The 26,743-nt window shown below is 49.2% G+C and overlaps 1 protein-coding gene across 1 annotated transcript in view; it reads left to right on the forward strand.

The window, feature by feature from the left end:
• Positions 1-12,255: 12,255 nt before the first annotated feature.
• Positions 12,256-26,743, forward strand: part of LOC141173496 (uncharacterized) — a 251,025-nt gene continuing 236,537 nt past the window's right edge. Inside the window, exon 1 of the mRNA XM_073657880.1 lies at positions 12,256-12,567. Within this exon, the coding sequence (XP_073513981.1) occupies positions 12,406-12,567 (162 nt within the window). The 5' untranslated portion in view covers positions 12,256-12,405. The remainder of the gene's footprint in view (positions 12,568-26,743) is intronic.

Below are 26,743 nucleotides of genomic sequence, written 5' to 3' on the forward strand. Positions count from 1 at the left end.
TGCAACATTGATTTCCAACGTGTGTTCACATCACACACCAGTCGGTGAGCTGGAAGCTGCAAATGCTGCTGAAGCACTGCCTGGGTGGCGGAAGCTGTAGCTGACTTTCTGAAATGTGCACACATGTGGCGTACTTTCACAAGCTGCTCAGGCAGATCTGGGTAGGTTTTGAGAAACCACTGAACCACTAAGTTGAGCACATGGGCCAGGCATGGTATGTGTGCGAGGTTCCCAAGCCTCAGAGCCACCACCAGGTTCCGGCCATTGTCACACACGACCAAGCCTGGCTGTAGGTTCAGTGGTGAAAGCCACAGATCTTTCTGCTCTGTTACAGCTTTCAACAATTCTGCAGCGGTGTGCGGTTTGTCACCTAAGCATATTAGCATCAGCACAGCCTGTTGCCGCTTGGCCAAGGCAGTGCTTCCAGCTGATGTGGTCATTTCAAAGATGGAGGCTGAAGAGGAGGAGGAGGTGCAGGAGCTGTAGAATATAGGGGCAACCCTGATTGATCCTCTGCATTGAGAGGATGTGTTCTGTCTCAGGGCATCTTGGCATCCACAATATTAACCCAGTTGTCTGTCAATGATATGTACCATCCCTTGCCACAAGCACTTGTCCACGTGTCCGTGGTTAGGTGGTCCTTCCCAGTAACTACGTTGGTGAGGGAACAGGTAATGTTCTGGGACCCGTGCTTGTACAAGGCAGAGGCAGCACACTAGGAGAAATAGTGGTGGCTGGGGACCGAGTACCGAGGGATAGCCTCTGCCCTGAGGTTGCGAAATGCTTCCGCCTCCATGAGCCTAAAAGGCAAAATTTCAAGTCCAAGCAGTCGAGAAATGTGTCAGTTTAGTATTGTGACTGCGTATTTGCGCTTGCGTTCCAAGGACTGGGGTAGGGACAATTGAACCCTGCGCTGAGACAAGGACGAGGACATGGTTGCTGACGGTGATGGTTGCAAGTGTGCAGCAAAAGGTGCAGGGTGGGAGGCATCTTCGCCTGCATCATGGACGAAAGCTTGGCGGGAACGTACAACAGGGAAACAGGCAGTGGTGTCACCCGCAGACACTGTTTCTGGACTCTGGCATTCGACCCAACAACTCGAGTGCTTTGCTGTCATGTGCCTGAGCATGCTGGTGGTGGTCAGGCTAGTAGTTTTGCTGCCCCTGCTGATGCTGGAATGGCAGATGTTGCAAATGGCCTTTTTGGGGTTAACTGGACAGTCTTTAAAAAAAGAGACAGACTCGAATAAACCTAGCAGTTGGACTAGCAACTTCTCTGGTATTGGTGTTTTGGGGAACAGTTGCTCACCTTGTGTCAGTGCCCACCCCACTGCTTCTTCCTGCCTGTTGTGGTGCTATGCCTCCCTCCCCCTCTGCACTGCTGTCCTCGCTATGCATGTGTGACATGCAGAAGTAGTGCTGTTGCTTAAAAGCATTCAGCAACTATTAGAAGTAACACAAGCACATGAGACAGGAAGTGTTGTGCTCCAGAAGCATCCAGCAACTAGAGGGGTTAACACAGTCACAGGAGAAGGGGAGTGTTTTAGCAAGGCCCCAGGGAGACTGTGGGGAAGTTGTTTACTGTCTGGAGCCGAAGGGAAAGGTGGTGTGTGTGTTCTGTATTTCACAGAAGAGCCCCTGCAAGTGAAAAGGATTCAAGTCAGGAGTGAAGCTAAGCACAGGTCAGGTAGAGTGCCTGAACTAGAAGTGCAGAGTATTGTCAGGCAGAAAGATAAGGACTGGAAGAAATTGTGTCACAGGGATCATCTCCCTCAGCAAACGCTCACCCCTCCTCCATCTCACTGTGCTGTAAAGAATGCTGTGTTCATTAACCCTCCGTCAGGGGCAATATGTTTCATAACGAGTTTAGGGGCATTGCGCCTGTCAGGCACAGGCAAGAAAATTGGCTATATTTTCCTTTTTTTTAAATTTCAATGCTCTAAAAGTGATCAGTTACCTTAATAGGAATGTAATAAATGGCTTCTCAGGTTTCACACAGCCTTTAAAGTTAGAAAGGTACTGGGAGGAGGGTGTTTCCCAGACAAACCACTGAAAATAGAGAAATGAAACTAAGTGAGCTGCGCCTGTCAGATCAGTTGAACCTGACGGAGGGTTAATGTGCCTTTGCATTAGAACTGGGCTGTCCTGTACTACTGGGAAGACTGTGAACTGCTGTGCTGCTAAGAAAACTGTATTGTTTGTCACTGGTACCTGTTGCTCATAAGACTTAACTTGCACTGACTGTGCGACTTCTTATTAAATGCTACTGTTCTACCGTTTATGAGGACTCTTGTCAAGTGTGTCTGGTCAGCAAGTGAAACAACCTACGTGTCTGTGCCTGAGAGTCAATACCCCTGTGTGCCTTAGAGAAGCTGCATGGTCTATGGTCGCCCTGAGTAACCGTTCCCCCAGGATTCCAAAGAATTCATGTAACCTGTCTCGCCCCTATCTGAACCTAGCGGCGTGCGTGTAACACATGTCACCTTACCAGGTAGGGTCAGTGACTTCATCGTCCACCACCTCATCTTACACTTCCGTACCCTGATCCTTTTCCTGACTTTCTGTCAATTGTGTCTCATAATCATCCACCTCTTGTGACAGTAATTGCACTTTCCCACCATCGCCTTCATGTGACTGTGGCTGCTCAAATATTTGAGCATCACTACATGCGATCTCATGTTGCCCCGGTTGGAGCGGACTGAGCGATAGGACAGAATCTATAAATGGAAAGATGAACAAAACAGCTCTTCAGAGTGGCCAAGTGTGGGATCAGTTGTCTCAGGGCACTCGGTATGGTGGGAGGAAGGAGGATCAGGGTGAATAATATGCCAGCTCCAAGTAAAAAAAATCTCCCAGAACTGCACATTCCTCAAACTAGAATCTGCAAAAACAAAAGTGCATGCCCTCATCATCTCTCGCCTCAACTACTGCAACCTCCTGCTCTGTGGCCTCCCTTCAAACATTCTCACACCCTTCCAATCTATCCTAAACTCTTCTGCCCGACATTTTCTTTGTTACTAGATTTAAGCTTTGACTGAGCACTCCACCCCCATGCCGCAGGTGGTTTTAATTGCATCAGGATCTTACTTTCCCACATATAAGCAGACGGATGTCCCTTAGAGAGGTATTTGTAGCGCCCCAAGGGTTCGGTCGCTACAGAGGTATTGCATCTCACCCAGAGGTGTGATATCTCACTTCCAGGTAAGGATGGAGTGTGGCTCAGGACCCTAACACCCACATGCACTACACCACTTTTCCGGGGGACAGGGCGACAATGCTCCCGGGTGTGAGCACAACTGCCCCTGTCCCTGGCTGGAGTGGGGGGAGGGAACACCTAGGAAGGGGGAACCCGGTAGTGTGTGGGTGGGGAGACTAGATCCCGGGTGCACTGTATAGAGGAGTATATATGGTGGGCACCATCTTAGAGTCAGAGAAGTAGAAAGTGGGAGAGAGCAGAGAGAGAAGGAAGCTGGGAGCAGAGGCTCTGCATTGGCAGGTCTTAAGGCCTGGGCCTGGAAGAGAAGAAAGGAAAGGAGAGGAATGGAGGAGGCTCCAGGAGTGTAGTGAAGGGACCCCAGGGGTGCGGACCGGCGAGCCGCCACCGAACGCCCCCCGCTACCAGAGTAGGGGGGTCAGGCCTAGAAAGGGAACCGGATCCCTCATCTAGTGAAGGAGAGCAACTACCCTCAGCTAGTAACCGGAGGCCGTGGCAATGTACGTGCACGGCCCCTCACTACACCCGTTAGGAAGGCACCATATAGGACCCAGGGAAACGGAACATACGTTTGCCCGCCAAGGCCCGAGGCAGCTGGACAGAAACGTGGTCAATTGTGGGGTACGACATTCCAGAGAAAGGACACACGAAGGGGGTCCGGAAAAGCATTCCAAAGGTACCTGGGAGTTGGCCGAGCCCCTCACTTGGTGAGCACAGTACGACGTGGGCAGCCATTACCTGCAGAAGTGGCTTGGAGTGTAAAACTGTGAGTAAAGACCCTGGACTGCATCACTGGACTCTGAGTCATTACTCTTGCTCCCGCGCGCCATCACCCCCACCATCTGCACTCACTGCCCTGAAGCTATACTCCTCCCGTGGGGAGTTATACAACCCTCTGCTGCGCACACAACATCAGCCTCAGTGGTCTGCCCCGCAGCGGCGGTTCTCAGTGACCGCAATCCACGGGTGGCGTAGTCGGACATTCAAACATTAAAAAAAACAAATAAACATTTCCGCCACTGGTTTGACCACCCTGAGCCACGGGAACGGGTCGCCGCCACGGAGACTACAAACCCCCAGCGTTACACAGAGACCCGGCTCCGGGTATTCCCTCGCACACGGCCCAGGGGGAGCGTCATATTCACATTGTTAGGTCCTGACATCGAGAAACGCCTTATCGCAGCTGTCAGGTACACATGAATTCGCCAATTTATGTGCTAAGATTTCTCATTTATTTCTATATTCTACAGCAGTAATGCTATTCATATTTCATACTTCATATTTACATACTCAGCGTTACAGAGTGCTACTTTGTTTGTTCATTGTACATGGAGGTAGCTCCTCTTATTAAGCACCTGTTCACACCTATTTCTTGTAGTGGAAGTGCCGTCATTTTCTTTGTTACTAGATTTAAGCTTTGACTGAGCACTCCATCCCCATGCTACAGGTGGTTTTAATTGCATCAGGATCTTACTTTCCCACACATAAGCAGACGGATGTCCCTTAGAGAGGTATTCACATTGTTAGGTCCTGACATCGAGAAACGCCTTATCGTGGCTGTCAGGTACACATGAATTGGCCAATTTATGCACTAAGATTTCTCATTTATTTCTATATTCTACAGCAGTAATGCTATTCATATTTCATACTTCATATTTACATGCGCTAAAATTTCTCATTTATTTCTATTTTCTACAGCAGTAATGCTATTCAGATTTCATACTTCAATTTACATACTCAGCGTTACAAAGTGCTACTTTGTTTGGTTAAGGCAGCGTAACATAAAGTCAGCCATGCGTGCCAGAATGGTAATGGGCAAGACTTCCGTGTCCTCACCAAGATGACGACTGACCATGCTCTCCTCCTCCTCCTCCTCCTCCCCCCTGTCCTCCTCCTCCCCCCTGTCCTCAGGCCACCCACACTGAACCGACGGTATGACAGTTGTACAGGTACTACCGTCTACAGCGCATTATACAAGCTCCTGTTCTTCCTCCTTCTCCTCCTGCTCTCCCTCATTGTCCCCCAATGCACATTGGGATGAGATGAGGCTGGGCTGTGTGTAATCGACCGCTACGGCTTCTTGATCCATCTCATCATACTCTGGCTGCAATGCCTCCTCTTTAATTTTCTGCAGAGAGCGTTGCAAAAGACAGACAAGTGGAATGCTGACGCTAATGATGGCGTCATCGCCACTCACCATCTTGGTGGACTCCTCAAAGTTTGTTAAGATGGTACATATGTCAGACATCCAGGTCCACTCCTGACGTCTTATGTGTGGAGTCTGACCTGAATATCGACGGCCTTGTTGCAGCTGGTACTCCACAACTGCTCTCTTCTGCTCACAAATCCTTTGCAACATGTGGAGGGTAGAGTTCCAACGTGTGGGGACATCACACACCAGTCGGTGTGACGGAAGTTGCAAATGCTGCTGCAACACAGCAAGGGCGGCGGAAGCTGTAGCCGACTTGCGAAAATGAGCTGACAGGCGGCGTACTTTGACGAGCAGATCTGGCAACTCGGGGTACGATTTAAGAAACCGCTGAACCACGAGTTTAAGCACATGAGCCAGGCATGGTACGTGTGTGATCTCGCCTCGCCTCAGAGCCGCCACCAGGTTACGGCCATTGTCACACATGACCATGCCTGGATGTAGGTTCAGCGGTCCCAGCCACAGATTTGTCTGCTCTTTCACAGCTGTCCACAACTCATAAGCAGTGTGAGGTTTATCACCTAAGCTTATGAGTTTCAGCACAGCCTGTTGCCACTTGGCAGAGGCAGTACTGCAGTGCTTCCAACTTGTAACTGATGTGGTGATATCTGAGATGGAGGCTGAACATGAGGAGGAGGAGGATGCGCAGGAGATGTACACTGTGGGGGCAACTCTGACTGACATAGGGCCCGCAATCCTCTGTGTGGGGAGGATGTGTTCCGTCCCAAGGTCCGACTGGGTCCCGGCTTCCACTATGTTTACCCAGTGTGCCGTCAGGGAGATGTACCATCTCTGGCCACAAGCACTTGTCCACGTGTCCTATGTCAGGTGGACTCTCCCAGTAACTGCGTTGTTGAGGGCATGGCAGATGTTTTGGGACACGTGCTTGTGTAGTGCGGGGATGGCACACCAGGCAAAATAGTGTAGACTGGGGACCGAGTACCGAGGGATGGCCACCGCCATAAGGTTGCGGAAGGATTCCGTCTCCACCAGCCTAAAAGGCAGCATTTCCAACGCAAGCAGTCGTAAAATGTGCAAATTTAGGACTGTGGCCTCTGGGGCGTTAGCTGTGAATTTCCGCTTTCGTTCAAAGGTCTGGGATATGGACAATTGAACGCTCCGGTGGGACTTGGACGTGGACGTTGATGCTGTTTCTTGAGAAACTGCCATAACAAGTGAAGACTGAGAGGAGGGGGCATCTTTGCATGCAGTATGGACAGGGGATTGCCTTGCACGCACAACAGGGGGTTCTCTTACACGCACAACAGCGGAAGAAGCAGTGGTGACACCCGCTGACACTGGTCGTGGACCCTGGGGTTCACCCCACAAAGTCGGGTGCTTTGCTGCCATGTGCCTGATCATGCTGGTAGTGGTCAGGCTGGTAGTTTTGTCACCCCTGCTGATGCTGGCATGGCAGGTGGTACAAATGGCCTTTGTGGGGTTATCAGCAGAGTCTTTAAAAAAATTCCAGACTCTGGAAGACCTACAGGTTGTACTGGCAAAATCCCTCGTGTTGGTGTTACGGGGAACTGTTGCCCGCCTTCTGTGTGCGGCCACCCCACTGCTTCTTCCTGCCTGTTGGGGTACTCTGCCTCCCTCACCCTGTGTGCTGCTGGCCTCGGTCTGCATGTCCTCCTGCCACGTTGGGTCAGTTACTAGATCATCCACCACCTCCTCCTCTTCCACTTGCGCACCACGATCCTCCTCCTCACTTCCTGGCAATTGTGTCTCGTCATTGTCCACCTCTTGTAACAAATTGCCAGCGTCGACTTCCTGTGGCTGTGACTGTTCAAATATTTGGGCATTGCTACATGGGAACTCCTCTTCCACCACTTCAAGCGGAGCAGGCGAGGGGCACAAATCTGGAAATGGACCAGTGAACAGCTCTTCAGAGTGTCCAAGTGTGGGATCAGTTGCTGTCTGACGACACTCGGCATGGTGGGAGGAAGGAGCATCAGGGTGAGGAGGAGTATGCGGTCGAGACTCATGGCTACTAAGATTTGACCGTGTGGAAGACAGACCAGAGGTGGTGGTGCCCAAGTAACTGGAAGTATTATCTGCTATCCAATTAATAACCTGTTCACACTGATCAGTTCGCAATACTGGTGTTGTTCTGTGCTTCCCTAGTAATTCGGTCAAGAAGTGGGAGCGAGAAGATGTGGCTGTTGGTTGAGGCACATTTTCACCTTGGCCAAGGCCCCGTCTTCTACACGCACCATCACCAGAACGTCCACTTCCACGTCCCTTGCCATGCGCCTTGCCCATTGTAAAGGAAGTAAAAGAGCTTACACTCGCACTATCAATGGAAAAAGGGTAATAAAGAGTAGATTAGAACCGTGGAAGAGGAAAACCACAGTTCTATTTCTCTGGCCTACATCCATAGTTACATAGTTTATAAGGCCGAAAAAAGACAAGCATCCATCCAGTTCAGCCTATTTCTTGTGCACTGCAGCTATTCCGCAGCGTTGATCCAGGGGAAGTAAAAAAAAAACATGCGGTATAGGCCAATTTACATCATTGAGGAAAAATTCACTTCCCGACACCAATCTGGCAGTCAGATTAAATCCCTGGATTAATTAACTATCACTAAGCATAAGATGTAATTTTATTGTTCTCAAGAAAGGCGTCCAGGCCTCTCTTGAACTCATTAAGTGAGTTGGACATCACCACTTCCTCTCCCAGAGAGTTCCAGAGTCTCACAGCTCTGACCGTAAAGAATCCCCTTCTATGCTGGTGCAGGAACCTCTTTTCCTCCAGACGCATAGTGTGCCCCCTCGTCTTTGTCACCATCCTTGGTATAAACAGGTCATGGGAGAGATCTCTGTACTGCCCCCTCCGACTCTTTTAAATAATCTGAACAATCAGGGAGACACTATTACTATTTTTCTTTACGGAAAAAATACCAAAAGCAGGATAATAGAGATTTTTTACCGTGGATGGCAAAACCACAGTTATTGTTTACTGGTGTATAGCAGACTTTTTTAAATATATATATTTGCGGCTGAACAGTGAGCGACACACTCAAACTGTTTTTTTTAGATACAAATGGCCCAAAAGTGGATAATACAGAGGATTGAACCGTGGAACTGCAAAACCACACTTCTGTCTCTCTGGCCTACACCAGACTATTTTCAACAGATATATTTGTGTCTGAACTGTCACAGACACACTTTTTTTTTTTTTTTTTTTGGGGGGGGGTGGACACCAAAAGGTTAATAAGACAGGTATTTGTACAGTGTGAAGGAGGAAAAAAAAAGAGGATTTAGATGAAAATAAAAAGATTTTTCCTGGCCCCTGAGACCGGGGGATAAGTCCAGCAATTTCAGCAACAGGAGCACACAGGACAGTAATGCAGCGTTTGCTGGTATAACCACTGCGTCTCCTATACAGCCTGCCTGCCTGATATTTAGGATGGATATTAGTCCTGAGAAGGACTGTTTGTTTGATCTGGCAGCCTTTACAGACCCTACACTAACTATTTTGCAGTATATATCTCTCCCTACACTGTCTGATCCGGAGCGTCTGTGTCCAAGATGGCGGCGCCCAGTTTTAAATACTCGAAGTGACGCTGGGCAGCCAGCCAATCACTGTAATGCCCACAGCCAACATAGAGACTGGCTGGCAATCCCTGCATGTTCATTGGCTCTGTAAAGAGCGCCAAACATGCAGGGCGGAGACCCGAGCTTCCGCCTGAGTAACCCAGAAATGCTCGGTGCTCGCCGAACATCCCGAGTAGCGTGATGCTCGGGTGAGTACCAAGCAGTGTCGAGCATGCTCGCTCAACACTAATAGAAACATCTTAGTTTGTGATCGGTTTCGGTTTCTCCAATATTTTTATTATTCTGATTTTTTGATCTTTAGTTAGTTACTTGAGATCTCAATAGTATTTGTCAGCTGTATGGCTTTTTCTGGCCTTTTGCTTCCCTTCCCACATTGTTCTGGTATAAAGCTCTTCTGATGAGTGTAGCAAGGCGACTTCCAAATACATGTTTTCCAGTCTTCGTAAGGTGCACCCCATCTCTAGCAAGTAGTCCATCGTATAGGTAATTCATTCCGTGATCCAGAAATCCAAATCCTTGTTGACGGCACCATCGACGTAGCCAGTTGTTCACCTGTAGAATCTTATTCCACCTCATTGTTCCATGGCCATCCACTGGGAGGATGGATGAGAAGACCACCTGCGCTCCCAATTCTTTCACTTTCTTGCCTAAGTCTTCAAAGTCACTGCAGATGGTTTCCAGGTCCTTTCTTGCGGTGTCATTTGTCCCCACATGTATTAGCAGGATGGGTAGTGATCTGTAGGTCTGAAGAGTCTTGATATCCTGTCAGACACATCTGTAATTTTTGCTCCTGGAAGACAGCACATTTCTCTTGAGGTTGTCTGGTCTGCAGATAGCGGCCGCTGTTCCTCTCGGCAGGGAATCCCCCATGACCACCACTCTCCGTTTTGTCTTCACAACATTTTTCTTTCTCCATCAAGGAGGATTCTGAGGGCTTACAAGGTTATTCATTGTTGGCAAAGTCTTATCTTGCTGTATTTCTTCATGGTTCTCCTGCGTGAGAGCCTGGTACTGGTTCCTGAGCAGTATGGGTGCTGACTGCCTCTCGATCCTCCGGCTTCTCTGGGTCACAGGCTTCCAGTCCTCTGTTTCTTCAGGTGCACTATACATTTCTTCTCTTTCTGTTTTCTGGAGAGACACTTCTGCTCTAAGAATTCCTCACCTTCCTGAATAATTATCAATGTAGCTATTCTCTCTTCTAGACTTTGCCACTTTTCCTCCAACAGGGACACAAGCTTGCATTTCTGGCATGTGAAGTTTGGCTTTTCCCCTGGTAAGTCTGTGAACATGTAGCAGGATATGCAGATCACCAAATGGCTCCTGGTCTCTTCTATGTTCTTAATGTTTATATGAAGAGGTGAAGATCGTGCCAAAATTCACATGGTTTTTCGAAGTCCTCCTTTCTGCTGCAACAGTCAAAATCCGGTGTTCCTTGAGTTCACGAGGACTCTTCACTTATCCCAGAATGCACCAGGAATATGCAAATTATCTACCTCAAGCTTCAATTCCTGGTACAATATTCTTTTACTGTTCCAGGGTGTTGTCCCGCTCTACAGTCTTCTATGATCAGTTCAGGGGTTTCTTTGTCTACCGTCTTCTCTTTGTACTGCTCCTGGGTTTCCTTCTCTTCTACACTCTTTTCGTTGGACTGTTCCTAGGTTTCCTCTGTAATGCTGGGGGACACCGGCTGACGGTTGTTTCCATGACCCTGAACATTGCAGTAAAAGGGACCTGGCTGGATGTGTGGTATTACCTCATATAGACACCACTGCAACTACATCCTGCTGCTTCACATACCAGGCCAGGACCCGAAGAGGTGGAGATAATGGAGCGAGACAGGAGTAAGAAAATAAACTTCTCTACTAAACGATCTGCTAAAACCTATATACAGTCATGGCTGAAAGTGTGGGAAAAATTTCTTCCAGAAAATTATTGCAATTACATAAGTATTATTATACAAATATTTATTTCCTTTGTGTGTATTGGAACAACACTAACCTGTGACCTGATTAGAGACCACAGCCTATGTCTCTGTGTGTCTTCTCCTTAGTGTAAAACCCACCTATGACCTGATTACAGACCACAGCCCAAGTATATATGTGTTTTCTCTTTCATGTAAAACTAACCTACGATCTGATGAATGACCACAGCCCAGGTCTCTGTGTCTTGGCTGCAATATTCTGTTCTTAGTGGGTTAGGGTAAGCCTTCATAACTTTATTTCCTGGCTAAATGAATCTCTGAATTATCTAGATCTCTCCAAGCACCATCACTCTAGATATATTTCTTCCAATGAAGTATAATAGTTGCTTCTTATCCAGCCTTAACTTACAAAGATGTGAAGTGTAAAATGTCTCAGTTTATTGTAGACGGATTTCCTGCACCAATCAGTGAGCAACCTTCATCGACGTCCTCCAGCGAGGAACCTATATCTCTGGACTTTCTATCTTTCTTCTAAAATTCTGAACATCAAGTCTTACTTAATTGCATTATTATATAAGAATTTTTGTTTAGAAAGAAGTTTCTGAAGAGCAATTCTCCCATTTTATAATTAAACTCTGTGAAAGACCCTCACCAAAGATGAGAACTTCTCCAAGAAATGGAAAATGACAGCTATGACTTTACTTTTGATCACTGGCCAGTGCCCCTCTGGACATGGTAACCATAGCTCTGGAGCCGTTTGGCTTTAATGAGAGTTTGGCCGGCGGCACTACCATGATTACAGCCAGAATCTACTCATGTTGTCTTCCATGTTGACTACTTTTGTCAAACTTCTTACTATAGACAAAGCATGAAAATGTTTTTTGGTGTTTTTGCAGCTGTGAGAAGCCCGGTACAGAGCCCAGAGCTGTCTCTGACACCTCCTGACATCATAATTAACACTGGCAAATATATGGACTTCTCACCCAGTAAAAAGGACAATTAATAGTAAGACTCCATCTGCGCCGAGGGCCGGTTGCAGGATTAACACCTGAGGGAAATGTATGGTCTGTGCTCATCAAAGGGTTAACTGCTGGGCAGCTCTGCAAACAATTGCAGCATGTACCTAGATCAGGGGATGCAGCTCATGAAGAGTTAATGTGACTGCTCTGATGGAAGGCTCTGCAGGCAGAGCATCCCACATTATATAGAGAAACATAAACTTTTACAGCAGTGTTATTAATCCCTGGCTGAATGCTCGGCTTGTTCTGGGCTCTGCCCAGTCCCTGGTCCCTAACACAATAATTCTGCTTCCAGCATAATACATCAGCGGGTGGAGTAATGTCAGGCGTCCCACCCTGCCACAAACTTTATAGTCTCTGACTCCTTAGTGTAGGATCATAGCGTCAGGCCTCGCGTACCCTCACACAACCTGGGCCTCCTCATAGTGTCAGGCCTCGCGTACCCTCACACAACCTGGGCCTCCTCATACATGACCTCACACAATGTGGCCCAGAGGGTCCAGGATGCAAGGGCTCCAGTACTGTCTGCTCGGCCTGGTTCACCTGATCACAGCACTGACCAACGTAGAGAAGAAGACCTTGGTGGAGAAGCACAACGTCTACCGCTCTAGGGCAGATCCACAAGCTGCTGACATGAAGGCTCTGGTAAGATCATTACATCACTGGGAAGAATGACCCCACCACTATGTCACAGTAGCTGAAGAGACGGGTGATCATGAATCTGGGGGGACAGATGTTTTGGACACCTCGCATGACATATAATGACCAACAGGAAGAGACAAGTGACCTTGCATCTGAGAGACCATATATGAAGAAACCTCACATGACAAGAAGTGACAGACAGTAAGAGACACGGGGACGATGCTTCTGGGGGACGATGCATCTGGGGGACAGATATGGTGGGAAACTCGCATGATATGGAGTGATTGATGGGAAGAGACGGGTAATGATGCATATGATGGAGATCTCACATGACATGGAGTGATGGATGGACAAAGATAGGTGATAATGCTGGTTGGTGGGCTGCTTTGGTGGAGACCTCACATAGAATGGATAGGGGGATGGGAAGAGACTCGTGATGATGCATCTGTATGGCCAGCTAGAGTTGAGAACCTCACATAACATGGACTGATGGATGGGAAGAAATGGGTGATGATGTATTTGGGTGGACAGCTATAGTGCAGATCTTACATTACATGGAGAGACGGATGGAAAGAGAAGAGTTTTGATGCATCTGGGTGCACAGATATGGTGGAGACCTCACATGACATGGACTGGTGAATGGGAAGAGAAAGGTGACAATGCATCCGCAAGTGCAGATATGGTGGAGACCTCACATGACATGGACTGGTGAATGGGAAGAGAAAGGTGACAATGCATCCGCAAGTGCAGATATGGTGGAGACCTCACATGACATGGACTGACAGATGTGAAATGATGCATCTGGATGGTCAGCTACAGTAGAAATCTCACATGATATGGATTGATGGATTGGAAAAGACTGGTGACAATGATTTTAGGTGGAGATCTCACAATAAATGGATTGGAAGAGACAGGTAATTATGCATCTGGGTGACCAGGCATGTTTGGAAACGTCACATGACATGGGTTGATGGATTGGAAGATACAGATGACAATGTCTCTGGTAGACAGCTATAGCGGAGACCTCATATGACATGAGCTGATGGACAGGAAGAGACAGGTTGCAATGCATCTGGGTGGTGAGCAATGGTTGGATACCTCACATGACATGAACTGATGGTTGGATAGAACAGGGTGATGATGCATCTGGGTGGCCAGCTATGGTGGAGACCTTACATAATATGGACTGATGGGCAGGAAGAGACTGGTGATGATGATGTATCTGGGTGGACAGCTATGGTGGAGACCTTACATAATATGGACTGATGGACAGGAAGAGACAGGTTGCAATGCATCTGGGTGGTGAGCAATGGTTGGATACCTCACATGACATGAACTGATGGTTGGATAGAGCAGGGTGATGATGCATCTGGGTGGCCAGCTATGGTGGAGACCTTACATAATATGGACTGATGGGCAGGAAGAGACGGGTGATGATGATGTATCTGGGTGGACAGCTATGGTGGAGACCTTACATAATATGGACTGATGGGCAGGAAGAGACGGGTGATGATGATGTATCTGGGTGGTCAGCTATGGTGGAGACCTTACATAATATGGACTGATGGACAGGAAGAGACGGGTGATGATGATGTATCTGGGTGGCCAGCTATGGTGGAGACCTTACATAATATGGACTGATGGACAGGAAGAGACGGGTGATGATGATGTATCTGGGTGGCCAGCTATGGTGGAGACCTTACATAATATGGACTGATGGACAGGAAGAGACGGGTGATGATGTATCTGGGTGGCCAGCTATGGTGGAGACCTTACATAATATGGACTGATGGACAGGAAGAGACGGGTGATGATGATGTATCTGGGTAGACAGGTATGGTGGAGATCTCATATTACATGGCATGGTGGTCAGGAAGAGATGGGTGACAATGCAGCTGGGTGGCAAGCTATGATAGAGACCTCAAATGACATTGATATATGGGAAGAGGTCAGTGATGCTGCATCTGGGAGGGAAGCTATGATAGAGGCTTCACATGACATGCATGTATATATGGCTGCAAAGGAAACTACATTTACAGCCAGCAGGCACCACTTCTACTAGCAGTTCACCTTGCACCATGAAGTTGTGAGCTACAGTATGTCACGTGGGTATCATACAGCTCCGAGGCTGGGGCATTGGATCTCTGCCCACTCGATCCCGTGAACAGGTGATTGCACAGTTTTTCTGTTGCAGAGCAGAGGGGGTATATAATAGGCAGCTGTCAATGATCAATAACCATTTGGGTCAGCAGATGTGTCCTTGGATGCCTGCACTGGCACATAGGGGTTAAATGCAGGAGCGGAAATGCTTTCACTATCTACGCCATAGACAGGACAAGGTAAAACAATATTTTAAAGGTTTTTTGTATTATAATTCTAGTGTTGCAGAATCTATGGATAGATCCATGATCGGTGAGCAAATTCACATCTGGGGGTAAAATGACAAATGTTTTGATAGCTGGTGACCCACAAGAGCCCAATATCTCCCTGAGTAATGGCTATATCATATTCATGTGTGGTATATATAGAATGCTTGAAGGATGTTTGGTGCAATTACAGCAATGTTATTTCTCTAGGAGGTTTCTGGGGGAAAATATGACCCACATTATATCCGCATCCACTTTCCCTCCAACCTTCAAGTGGCCATCATATACCGACCTCCACCATGGCCTTTATCCACCACTACTCCACCTGGCTTCTTCACTTTCTCTCTGCTGACATTCACACCATCATCTTGGGTGACTTCAACATCCCCATTGACACTCGCCAGTCACCAGCCTCTATAATCCTGCTATTGATTCATCCTCTGATCTCACACAATGGTCCTCCACAGCCACCCACACAGATGGACATACACCAGACCCCATCTTCACCTGTCTGTTCCCTAACGTACCTCACAACTTTACCACCACATACCATCCAACCTCCTCCCCGACCTCACCACCAATTATCCCAGCCCTAACCCAGCTCTTTAACTCCCCATTAACCTCAGGTACCTTCCCTTCTGCTTTCAAACATGTAACAATCACATCACACCTATCCTGAAGAAGCTTCTCCTGCACCCAATCTCTATCTCCAGCTATCGCCCCATATCACTAATCCCATTCATAACCAAACTCCTTGAATAGCACCTCTATATTGAATTTTCCATCCACTTCTCTTCCAGCTTGCTGTTCGGCAATTTGCAATCCGGCTTCCATTCCCACCACTCCACTGAGACTGCCCTAACCAAAATGACTAACGACTTACCACAAAAGCTAATAGACAATTCTCTATACTCTTCCTCCTAGAACCGTCCTCTTCCTTCTACATTACTCTGTGCTCCTCCTCCTACACCTGTCCTCTGCCTTCTACATTACCCTATACTCCTCCTAGACCCATCCTCTGCCTTCTACATTACGCTGTGCTCCTCCTAGTCCTGTCCTCTGCCTTCTACATTACCCTGTACTCCTCCTAGACCCGTCCTCTGCCTACTACATTACTCTGTGCTCCTCCTAGACCTGTCCATTGCCTTCTACATTACTCTGTGCAGCTTCTAGACCTGTCCTCTGCCTTCTACATTACTCTGTGCTTCTCCTCCTAGTCCTGTCCTCTGCCTTCTACATTACTCTGCTCCTCCTACTATACCTGTCCTCTGCCTTCTACATTACTCTGTGCTCCTCCTCCTAGAACCGTCCTCTGCCTTCTACATTACTCTGTGCTCCTCCTCCTAGACCTGTCCTCTGCCTTCTACATTACTCTGTGCTCCTCCTCCTAGACCTGTCCTCTGCCTTCTACATTACTCTGTGCTCCTCCTCCTAGACCTGTCCTCTGCCTTCTACATTACTCTGCTCCTCCTACTATACCTGTCCTCTGCCTTCTACATTACTCTGTGCTCCTCCTCCTAGAACCGTCCTCTGCCTTCTACATTACTCTGCGCTCCTCCTAGTCCTGTCCATTGCCTTCTACATTACACTGCGCTCCTCCTAGTCCAGTCTATTGCCTTCTATTGTACTCTGTGCTCCTCCTCCTAGACCCATCCTCTGCCTTCTACATTACTCTGTGCTTCTCCTCCTAGACCTGTTCTCTGCATTCTACATTACTCTGCGCTCCTCCTAGTCCTGTCTATTGCCTTCTACATTACTCTGTGCTCCTCCTCCTAGACCCGTCCTCTGCCTTCTACATTACTCTGTGCTCCTCCTCCTAGACCCGTCCTCTGCCCCCTACATTACTCTGTGCTCCTCCTCCTAGACCTCTCCTCTGCCTTCTACATTACTCTGTGCTCCTCCTCCTAGACCTGTCCTCTGCCTTCTACATTACTCTGTGCTCCTCCTCCTAGACCTCTCTCTGCCTTCTACATTACCCTGTGCTCCTCCACCTAGACCATCGTCTACCTTCTACATTACTCTGTGCTCCTCCTAGACCTGTCCTCTGCCTTCTACATTACTCTGTGCTCCTCCTAGACCCGTCCTCTGCCTTCTACATTACTCTGTGCCCCTCCTAGTCCTGTCCATTGCCTTCTACATTACTCTGTGCTCCTCCTAGACCTGTCCTCTGCCTTCTACATTACTCTGTGCTCCTCCTAGACCTGTCCATTGCCTTCTACATTACTCTGTGCTCCTCCTAGACCTGTCCTCTGCCTTCTACATTACTCTGTGCTCCTCCTAGACCTGTCCATTGCCTTCTACATTACTCTGTGCTCCTCCTCCTAGACCTGTCCTCTGCCTTCTACATTACCCTGTGCTCCTCCTCCTAGTCCTGTCCTCTGCCTTCTACATTACTCTTTGCTCCTCCTCCTAGACCTGTCCTCTGCCTTCTACATTACTCTGTGCTCCTCCTCCTAGACCTGTCCTCTGCCTTCTACATTATTCTGTGCTCCTCCTAGACCTCTCCTCTGTCTTCTACATTACTCTGCGCTCCCCCTCCTAGACCTGTCCTCTGCCTTCTGCATTACTCTGTGCTCCTCCTCCTAGACCTGTCCTCTGACTTCTACATTACTCTGTGCTCCTCCTCCTAGTCCTGTCCTCTGCCTTCTACATTACTCTGTGCTCCTCCAAGACCTGTCCATTGCCTTCTACATTACTCTGTGCTCATCCTAGACCTGTCCTCTGCCTTCTACATTACTCTGTGCTCCTCCTCCTAGTCCTGTCCTCAGCCTTCTACATTACTCTGTGCTCCTCCTCCTAGACCCGTCCTCTGCCTTCTACATTACTCTGTGCTCCTCCTCCTAGACCCGTCCTCTGCCCCCTACATTACTCTGTGCTCCTCCTCCTAGACCTGTCCTCTGCCTTCTACATTACTCTGTGCTCCTCCTCCTAGACCTGTCCTCTGCCTTCTACATTACTCTGTGCTCCTCCTCTAAGACCTCTCTCTGCCTTCTACATTACCCTGTGCTCCTCCACCTAGACCATCGTCTACCTTCTACATTACTCTGTGCTCCTCCTAGACCTGTCCTCTGCCTTCTACATTACTCTGTGCTCCTCCTAGACCCATCCTCTGCCTTCTACATTACTCTGTGCCCCTCCTAGTCCTGTCCATTGCCTTCTACATTACTCTGTGCTCCTCCTAGACCTGTCCTCTGCCTTTTACATTACTCTGTGCTCCTCCTAGACCTGTCCATTGCCTTCTACATTACTCTGTGCTCCTCCTAGACCTGTCCTCTGCCTTCTACATTACTCTGTGCTCCTCCTAGACCTGTCCATTGCCTTCTACATTACCCTGTGCTCCTCCTCCTAGACCTGTCCTCTGCCTTCTACATTACCCTGTGCTCCTCCTCCTAGTCCTGTCCTCTGCCTTCTACATTACTCTTTGCTCCTCCTCCTAGACCTGTCCTCTGCCTTCTACATTACTCTGTGCTCCTCCTCCTAGACCTGTCCTCTGCCTTCTACATTATTCTGTGCTCCTCCTAGACCTCTCCTCTGTCTTCTACATTACTCTGCGCTCCCCCTCCTAGACCTGTCCTCTGCCTTCTGCATTACTCTTTGCTCCTCCTCCTAGACCTGTCCTCTGCCTTCTACATTACTCTGTGCTCCTCCTCCTAGACCAGTCCTCTGCTTTCTACATTACTCTGTGCTCCTCCTCCTAGAATGCCTTCTACATTACCCTGTACTCCTCCTAGACCCGTCCTCTGCCTTCTACATTACTCTGTGCTCCTCCTAGACCTGTCCTCTGCCTTCTACATTACTCTGTGCTCCTCCTCCTAGACCTGTCCTCTGCCTTCTACATTACTCTGTGCTCCTCCTCCTAGACCTGTCCTCTCCCTTCTACATTACTCTGTGCTCCTGCTCCTAGACCTGTCCTCTGCCTTCTTCATTACTCTGTGCTCCTCCTCCTAGACCTGTCCTCAGCCTTCTACATTACTCTGTGCCCCTCCTAGTCCTGTCCATTGCCTTCTACATTACTCTGTGCTCCTCCTAGACCTGTCCTCTGCCTTCTACGTTACTCTGTGCTCCTCCTAGACCTGTCCATTGCCTTCTACATTACTCTGTGCTCCTCCTAGACCTGGCCTCTGCCTTCTACATTACTCTGTGCTCCTCCTAGACCTGTCCATTGCCTTCTACATTACTCTGTGCTCCTCCTCCTAGACCTGTCCTCTGCCTTCTACATTACCCTGTGCTCCTCCTCCTAGTCCTGTCCTCTGCCTTCTACATTACTCTTTGCTCCTCCTCCTAGACCTGTCCTCTGCCTTCGACATTACTCTGTGCTCCTCCTCCTAGACCTGTCCTCTGCCTTCTACATTATTCTGTGCACCTCCTAGACCTCTCCTCTGCCTTCTACATTACTCTGCGCTCCCCCTCCTAGACCTGTCCTCTGTCTTCTGCATTACTCTGTGCTCCTCCTCCTAGACCTGTCCTCTGACTTCTAGATTACTCTGTGCTCCTCCTCCTAGTCCTGTCCTCTGCCTTCTACATTACTCTGTGCTCCTCCTAGACCTGTCCATTTCCTTCTACATTACTCTGTGCGCTCATCCTAGACCTGTCCTCTGCCTTCTACATTACTCTGTGCTCCTCCTCCTAGTCCTGTCCTCAGCCTTCTACATTACTCTGTGCTCCTCCTCCTAGACCCGTCCTCTGCCTTCTACATTACTCTGTGCTCCCATTCCTAGACCTGTCCTCTGCCTTCTACATTATTCTGTGCTCCTCCTCCTAGACCTGTCCTCTGCCTTCTACATTACACTGTGCTCCCCCTCCTAGACCTGTCCTCTGCCTTCTACATTACTCTGTGCTCCTCCTCCTAGACGAGTCCTCTGCTTTCTACATTACTCTGTGCTCCTCCTCCTAGAATGCCTTCTACATTACCTGTACTCCTCCTAGACCCGTCCTCTGCCTTCTACATTACTCTGTGCTCCTCCTAGACCTGTCCTCTGCCTTCTACATTACTCTGTGCTCCTCCTCCTAGACCTGTCCTCTGCCTTCTACATTACTCTGTGCTCCTCCTCCTAGACCTGTCCTCTCCCTTCTACATTACTCTGTGCTCCTCCTCCTAGACCTGTCCTCTGCCTTCTTCATTACTCTGTGCTCCTCCTCCTAGACCTGTCCTCTGCCTTCTACATTACTCTGTGCTCCTCCTCCTAGACTCGTCCTCTGACTTCGACATTACTCTGTGCTCCTCCTCCTAGACCTGTTCTCTGCCTTCTACATTACTCTGTGCTCCTCCTAGACCTGTCCTCTGCCTTCTACATTACCCTGTGCTCCTCCTCCTAGACCTGTCCTCTGCCTTCTACATTACTCTGTGCTCCTCCTCCTAGACCTGTCCTCTGCCTTCTACATTACTCTGTGCTCCTCCTAGTCCTGTCCTCTGCCTTCTACATTACTCTGTGCTCCTCCTCCTAGACCTGTCCTCTGCCTTCTACATTACTCTGTGCTCCTCCTCCTAGACCTGTCTTCTGCCTTCTACATTACTCTGTGCTCCTCCTAGTCCTGTCCTCTGCCTTCTACATTACCCTGTGCTCCTCCTCCTAGACCCGTCCTCTGCCTTCTACATTACTCTGTGCTCCTCCTAGTCCTGTCCATTGCCTTCTACATTACTTTGTGCTCCTCCTAGACCTGTCCTCTGCCTTCTTCATTACTCTGTGCTCCTCCTAGACCTGTCCTCTGCCTTCTACATTACTCTGTGCTCCTCCTCCTAGTCCTGTCCTCTGCCTTCTACATTACCCTGTGCTTCTCCTCCTAGACCTGTCCTCTGCCTTCTACATTACTCTGTGCTCCTCCTCCTAGACCTGTCCTCTGCCTTCTACATTACTCTGTGCTCTTCTTGCTAGACCTGTCCTCTGCCTTGTACATTACTCTGTGCTCCTCCTCCTAGACCTGTCCTCTGCCTTCTACATTACTCTGTGCTCCTCCTCCTAGTCCTGTCCTCTGCCTTCTACATTACTGTGCTCCTCCTCCTAATCCTGTCCTCTGCCTTCTACATTACTCTGTGCTCCTCCTCCTAGACCCGTCCTCTGCCTTCTACATTACTCTGTGCTCCTCCTCCTAGACCTGTCCTCTGCCTTCTACATTACTATGTGCTCCTCCTAGACCTGTCCATTGCCTTCTACATTACTCTGTGCTCCTCCTAGACCTGTCCTCTTCCTTCTACATTACTCTGTGCTCGTCCTCCTAGTCCTGTCCTCTGCCTTCTACATTACTCTGTGCTCCTCCTCCTAGAACCGTCCTCTGCCTTCTACATTACTCTGCGCTCCTCCTAGTCCTGTCCATTGCCTTCTACATTACACTGCGCTCCTCCTAGTCCAGTCTATTGCCTTCTCTTGTACTCTGTGCTCCTCCTCCTAGACCCATCCTCTGCCTTCTACATTACTCTGTGCTTCTCCTCCTAGATCTGTTCTCTGCATTCTACATTACTCTGCGCTCCTCCTAGTCCTGTCTATTGCCTTCTACATTACTCTGTGCTCCTCCTCCTAGATCCGTCCTCTGCCTTCTACATTACTCTGTGCTCCTCCTCCTAGACCTCTCTCTGCCTTCTACATTACCCTGTGCTCCTCCACCTAGACCATCGTCTACCTTCTACATTACTCTGTGCTCCTCCTAGACCTGTCCTCTGCCTTCTACATTACTCTGTGCTCCTCCTAGACCCGTCCTCTGCCTTCTACATTACTCTGTGCCCCTCCTAGTCCTGTCCATTGCCATCTACATTACTCTGTGCTCCTCCTAGACCTGTCCTCTGCCTTCTACATTACTCTGTGCTCCTCCTAGACCTGTCCATTGCCTTCTACATTACTCTGTGCTCCTCCTCCTAGACCTGTCCTCTGCATTCTACATTACCCTGTGCTCCTCCTCCTAGTCCTGTCCTCATCCTTCTACATTACTCTTTGCTCCTCCTCCTAGACCTGTCCTCTGCCTTCTACATTACTCTGTGCTCCTCCTCCTAGACCTGTCCTCTGCCTTCTACATTACTCTGCGCTCCACCTCCTAGACCTGTCCTCTGCCTTCTGCATTACTCTGTGCTCCTCCTCCTAGACCTGTCCTCTGACTTCTACATTACTCTGTGCTCCTCCTCCTAGTCCTGTCCTCTGCCTTCTACATTACTCTGTGCTCCTCCTTGACCTGTCCATTGCCTTCTACATTACTCTGTGCTCATCCTAGACCTGTCCTCAGCCTTCTACATTACTCTGTGCTCCTCCTCCTAGTCCTGTCCTCAGCCTTCTACATTACTCTGTGCTCCTCCTCCTAGACCCGTCCTCTGCCTTCTACATTACTCTGTGCTCCCCCTCCTAGACCTGTCCTCTGCCTTCTACATTACTCTGTGCTCCTCCTCCTAGACCTGTCCTCTGCCTTCTACATTACACTGTGCTCCCCCTCCTAGACCTGTCCTGTGCCTTCTACATTACTCTGTGCTCCTCCTCCTAGACCAGTCCTCTGATTTCTACATTACTCTGTGCTCCTCCTCCTAGAATGCCTTCTACATTACCCTGTACTCCTCCTAGACCCGTCTTCTGCCTTCTACATTACTCTGTGCTCCTCCTAGACCTGTCCTCTGCCTTCTACATTACTCTGTGTTCCTCCTCCTAGACCTGTCCTCTGCCTTCTACATTACTCTGTGCTCCTCCTAGTCCTGTCCATTGCCTTCTACATTACTTTGTGCTCCTCCTAGACCTGTCCTCTGCCTTCTTCATTACTCTGTGCTCCTCCTAGACCTGTCGTCTGCCCTCTACATTACTCTGTGCTCCTCCTCCTAGTCCTGTCCTCTGCCTTCTACATTACCCTGTGCTTCTCCTCCTAGACCTGTCCTCTTCCTTCTACATTACTCTGTGCTCCTCCTAGACCTGTCCTCTGCCTTCTTCATTACTCTGTGCTCCTCCTAGACCTGTCCTCTGCCTTCTACATTACTCTGTGCTCCTCCTCCTAGTCCTGTCCTCTGCCTTCTACATTACCCTGTGCTTCTCCTCCTAGACCTGTCCTCTGCCTTCTACATTACTCTGTGCTCCTCCTCCTAGACCTGTCCTCTGCCTTCTACATTACTCTGTGCTCTTCTTGCTAGACCTGTCCTCTGCCTTGTACATTACTCTGTGCTCCTCCTCCTAGACCTGTCCTCTGCCTTCTACATTACTCTGTGCTCCTCCTCCTAGTCCTGTCCTCTGCCTTCTACATTACTGTGCTCCTCCTCCTAATCCTGTCCTCTGCCTTCTACATTACTCTGTGCTCCTCCTCCTAGACCCGTCCTCTGCCTTCTACATTACTCTGTGCTCCTCCTCCTAGACCTGTCCTCTGCCTTCTACATTACTATGTGCTCCTCCTAGACCTGTCCATTGCCTTCTACATTACTCTGTGCTCCTCCTAGACCTGTCCTCTTCCTTCTACATTACTCTGTGCTCGTCCTCCTAGTCCTGTCCTCTGCCTTCTACATTACTCTGTGCTCCTCCTCCTAGAACCGTCCTCTGCCTTCTACATTACTCTGCGCTCCTCCTAGTCCTGTCCATTGCCTTCTACATTACACTGCGCTCCTCCTAGTCCAGTCTATTGCCTTCTCTTGTACTCTGTGCTCCTCCTCCTAGACCCATCCTCTGCCTTCTACATTACTCTGTGCTTCTCCTCCTAGATCTGTTCTCTGCATTCTACATTACTCTGCGCTCCTCCTAGTCCTGTCTATTGCCTTCTACATTACTCTGTGCTCCTCCTCCTAGATCCGTCCTCTGCCTTCTACATTACTCTGTGCTCCTCCTCCTAGACCTCTCTCTGCCTTCTACATTACCCTGTGCTCCTCCACCTAGACCATCGTCTACCTTCTACATTACTCTGTGCTCCTCCTAGACCTGTCCTCTGCCTTCTACATTACTCTGTGCTCCTCCTAGACCCGTCCTCTGCCTTCTACATTACTCTGTGCCCCTCCTAGTCCTGTCCATTGCCATCTACATTACTCTGTGCTCCTCCTAGACCTGTCCTCTGCCTTCTACATTACTCTGTGCTCCTCCTAGACCTGTCCATTGCCTTCTACATTACTCTGTGCTCCTCCTCCTAGACCTGTCCTCTGCATTCTACATTACCCTGTGCTCCTCCTCCTAGTCCTGTCCTCATCCTTCTACATTACTCTTTGCTCCTCCTCCTAGACCTGTCCTCTGCCTTCTACATTACTCTGTGCTCCTCCTCCTAGACCTGTCCTCTGCCTTCTACATTACTCTGCGCTCCACCTCCTAGACCTGTCCTCTGCCTTCTGCATTACTCTGTGCTCCTCCTCCTAGACCTGTCCTCTGACTTCTACATTACTCTGTGCTCCTCCTCCTAGTCCTGTCCTCTGCCTTCTACATTACTCTGTGCTCCTCCTTGACCTGTCCATTGCCTTCTACATTACTCTGTGCTCATCCTAGACCTGTCCTCAGCCTTCTACATTACTCTGTGCTCCTCCTCCTAGTCCTGTCCTCAGCCTTCTACATTACTCTGTGCTCCTCCTCCTAGACCCGTCCTCTGCCTTCTACATTACTCTGTGCTCCCCCTCCTAGACCTGTCCTCTGCCTTCTACATTACTCTGTGCTCCTCCTCCTAGACCTGTCCTCTGCCTTCTACATTACACTGTGCTCCCCCTCCTAGACCTGTCCTGTGCCTTCTACATTACTCTGTGCTCCTCCTCCTAGACCAGTCCTCTGATTTCTACATTACTCTGTGCTCCTCCTCCTAGAATGCCTTCTACATTACCCTGTACTCCTCCTAGACCCGTCTTCTGCCTTCTACATTACTCTGTGCTCCTCCTAGACCTGTCCTCTGCCTTCTACATTACTCTGTGTTCCTCCTCCTAGACCTGTCCTCTGCCTTCTACATTACTCTGTGCTCCTCCTAGTCCTGTCCATTGCCTTCTACATTACTTTGTGCTCCTCCTAGACCTGTCCTCTGCCTTCTTCATTACTCTGTGCTCCTCCTAGACCTGTCGTCTGCCTTCTACATTACTCTGTGCTCCTCCTCCTAGTCCTGTCCTCTGCCTTCTACATTACCCTGTGCTTCTCCTCCTAGACCTGTCCTCTTCCTTCTACATTACTCTGTGCTCCTCCTCCTAGACCTGTCCTCTGCCTTCTACATTACTCTGTGCTCCTCTTGCTAGACCTGTCCTCTGCCTTCTACATTACTCTGTGCTCCTCCTCCTAGACCTGTCCTCTGCCTTCTACATTACTCTGTGCTCCTCCTCCTAGTCCTGTCCTCTGCCTTCTACATTACTGTGCTCCTCCTAATAGTCCTGTCCTCTGCCTTCTACATTACTCTGTGCTCCTCCTCCTAGACCCGTCCTCTGCCTTCTACATTACTCTGTGCTCCTCCTCCTAGACCCATCCTCTGCCTTCTACATTACCCTGTGCTCCTCCTAGTCCTGTCCTCTCCCTTCTACATTACCCTGTGCTCCTCCTCTTAGACCTGTCCTCTGCCTTCTACATTACTCTGTGCTCCTCCTAGACCTGTCCATTGCCTTCTACATTACTCTGTGCTCCTCCTAGACCTGTCCTCTTCCTTCTACATTACTCTGTGCTCGTCCTCCTAGTCCTGTCCTCTGCCTTCTACATTACTCTGTGCTCCTCCTCCTAGAACCGTCCTCTGCCTTCTACATTACTCTGCGCTCCTCCTAGTCCTGTCCATTGCCTTCTACATTACACTGCGCTCCTCCTAGTCCAGTCTATTGCCTTCTCTTGTACTCTGTGCTCCTCCTCCTAGACCCATCCTCTGCCTTCTACATTACTCTGTGCTTCTCCTCCTAGATCTGTTCTCTGCATTCTACATTACTCTGCGCTCCTCCTAGTCCTGTCTGTTGCCTTCTACATTACTCTGTGCTCCTCCTCCTAGACCCGTCCTCTGCCTTCTACATTACTCTGTGCTCCTCCTCCTAGACCTGTCCTCTGCCTTCTACATTACTCTGTGCTCCTCCTCCTAGACCTGTCCTCTGCCTTCTACATTACTCTGTGCTCCTCCTCCTAGACCTGTCCTCTGCCTTCTACATTACTCTGTGCTCCTCCTCCTAGACCTCTCTCTGCCTTCTACATTACCCTGTGCTCCTCCACCTAGACCATCGTCTACCTTCTACATTACTCTGTGCTCCTCCTAGACCTGTCCTCTGCCTTTTACATTACTCTGTGCTCCTCCTAGACCCGTCCTCTGCCTTCTACATTACTCTGTGCCCCTCCTAGTCCTGTCCATTGCCTTCTACATTACTCTGTGCTCCTCCTAGACCTGTCCTCTGCCTTCTACATTACTCTGTGCTCCTCCTAGACCTGTCCATTGCCTTCTACATTACTCTGTGCTCCTCCTCCTAGACCTGTCCTCTGCCTTCTACATTACCCTGTGCTCCTCCTCCTAGTCCTGTCCTCTGCCTTCTACATTACTCTTTGCTCCTCCTCCTAGACCTGTCCTCTGCCTTCTACATTACTCTGTGCTCCTTCTCCTAGACCTGTCCTCTGCCTTCTACATTATTCTGTGCTCCTCCTAGACCTCTCCTCTGCCTTCTACATTACTCTGCGCTCCACCTCCTAGACCTGTCCTCTGCCTTCTACGTTACTCTGTGCTCCTCCTAGACCTGTCCATTGTCTTCTACATTACTCTGTGCTCCTCCTAAACCTGTCCTCTGCCTTCTACATTGCTCTGTGCTCCTCCTAGACCTGTCCATTGCCTTCTACATTACTCTGTGCTCCTCCTCCTAGACCTGTCCTCTGCCTTCTACATTACCCTGTGCTCCTCCTCCTAGTCCTGTCCTCTGCCTTCTACATTACTCTTTGCTCCTCCTCCTAGACCTG

The sequence above is a fragment of the Phyllobates terribilis genome, unplaced genomic scaffold, assembly GCF_046119375.1.
Source record: "Phyllobates terribilis strain yellow unplaced genomic scaffold, ASM4611937v1 Scaffold_1__5_contigs__length_1240528914, whole genome shotgun sequence".
NCBI classification, from domain to species: domain Eukaryota; kingdom Metazoa; phylum Chordata; class Amphibia; order Anura; family Dendrobatidae; genus Phyllobates; species Phyllobates terribilis.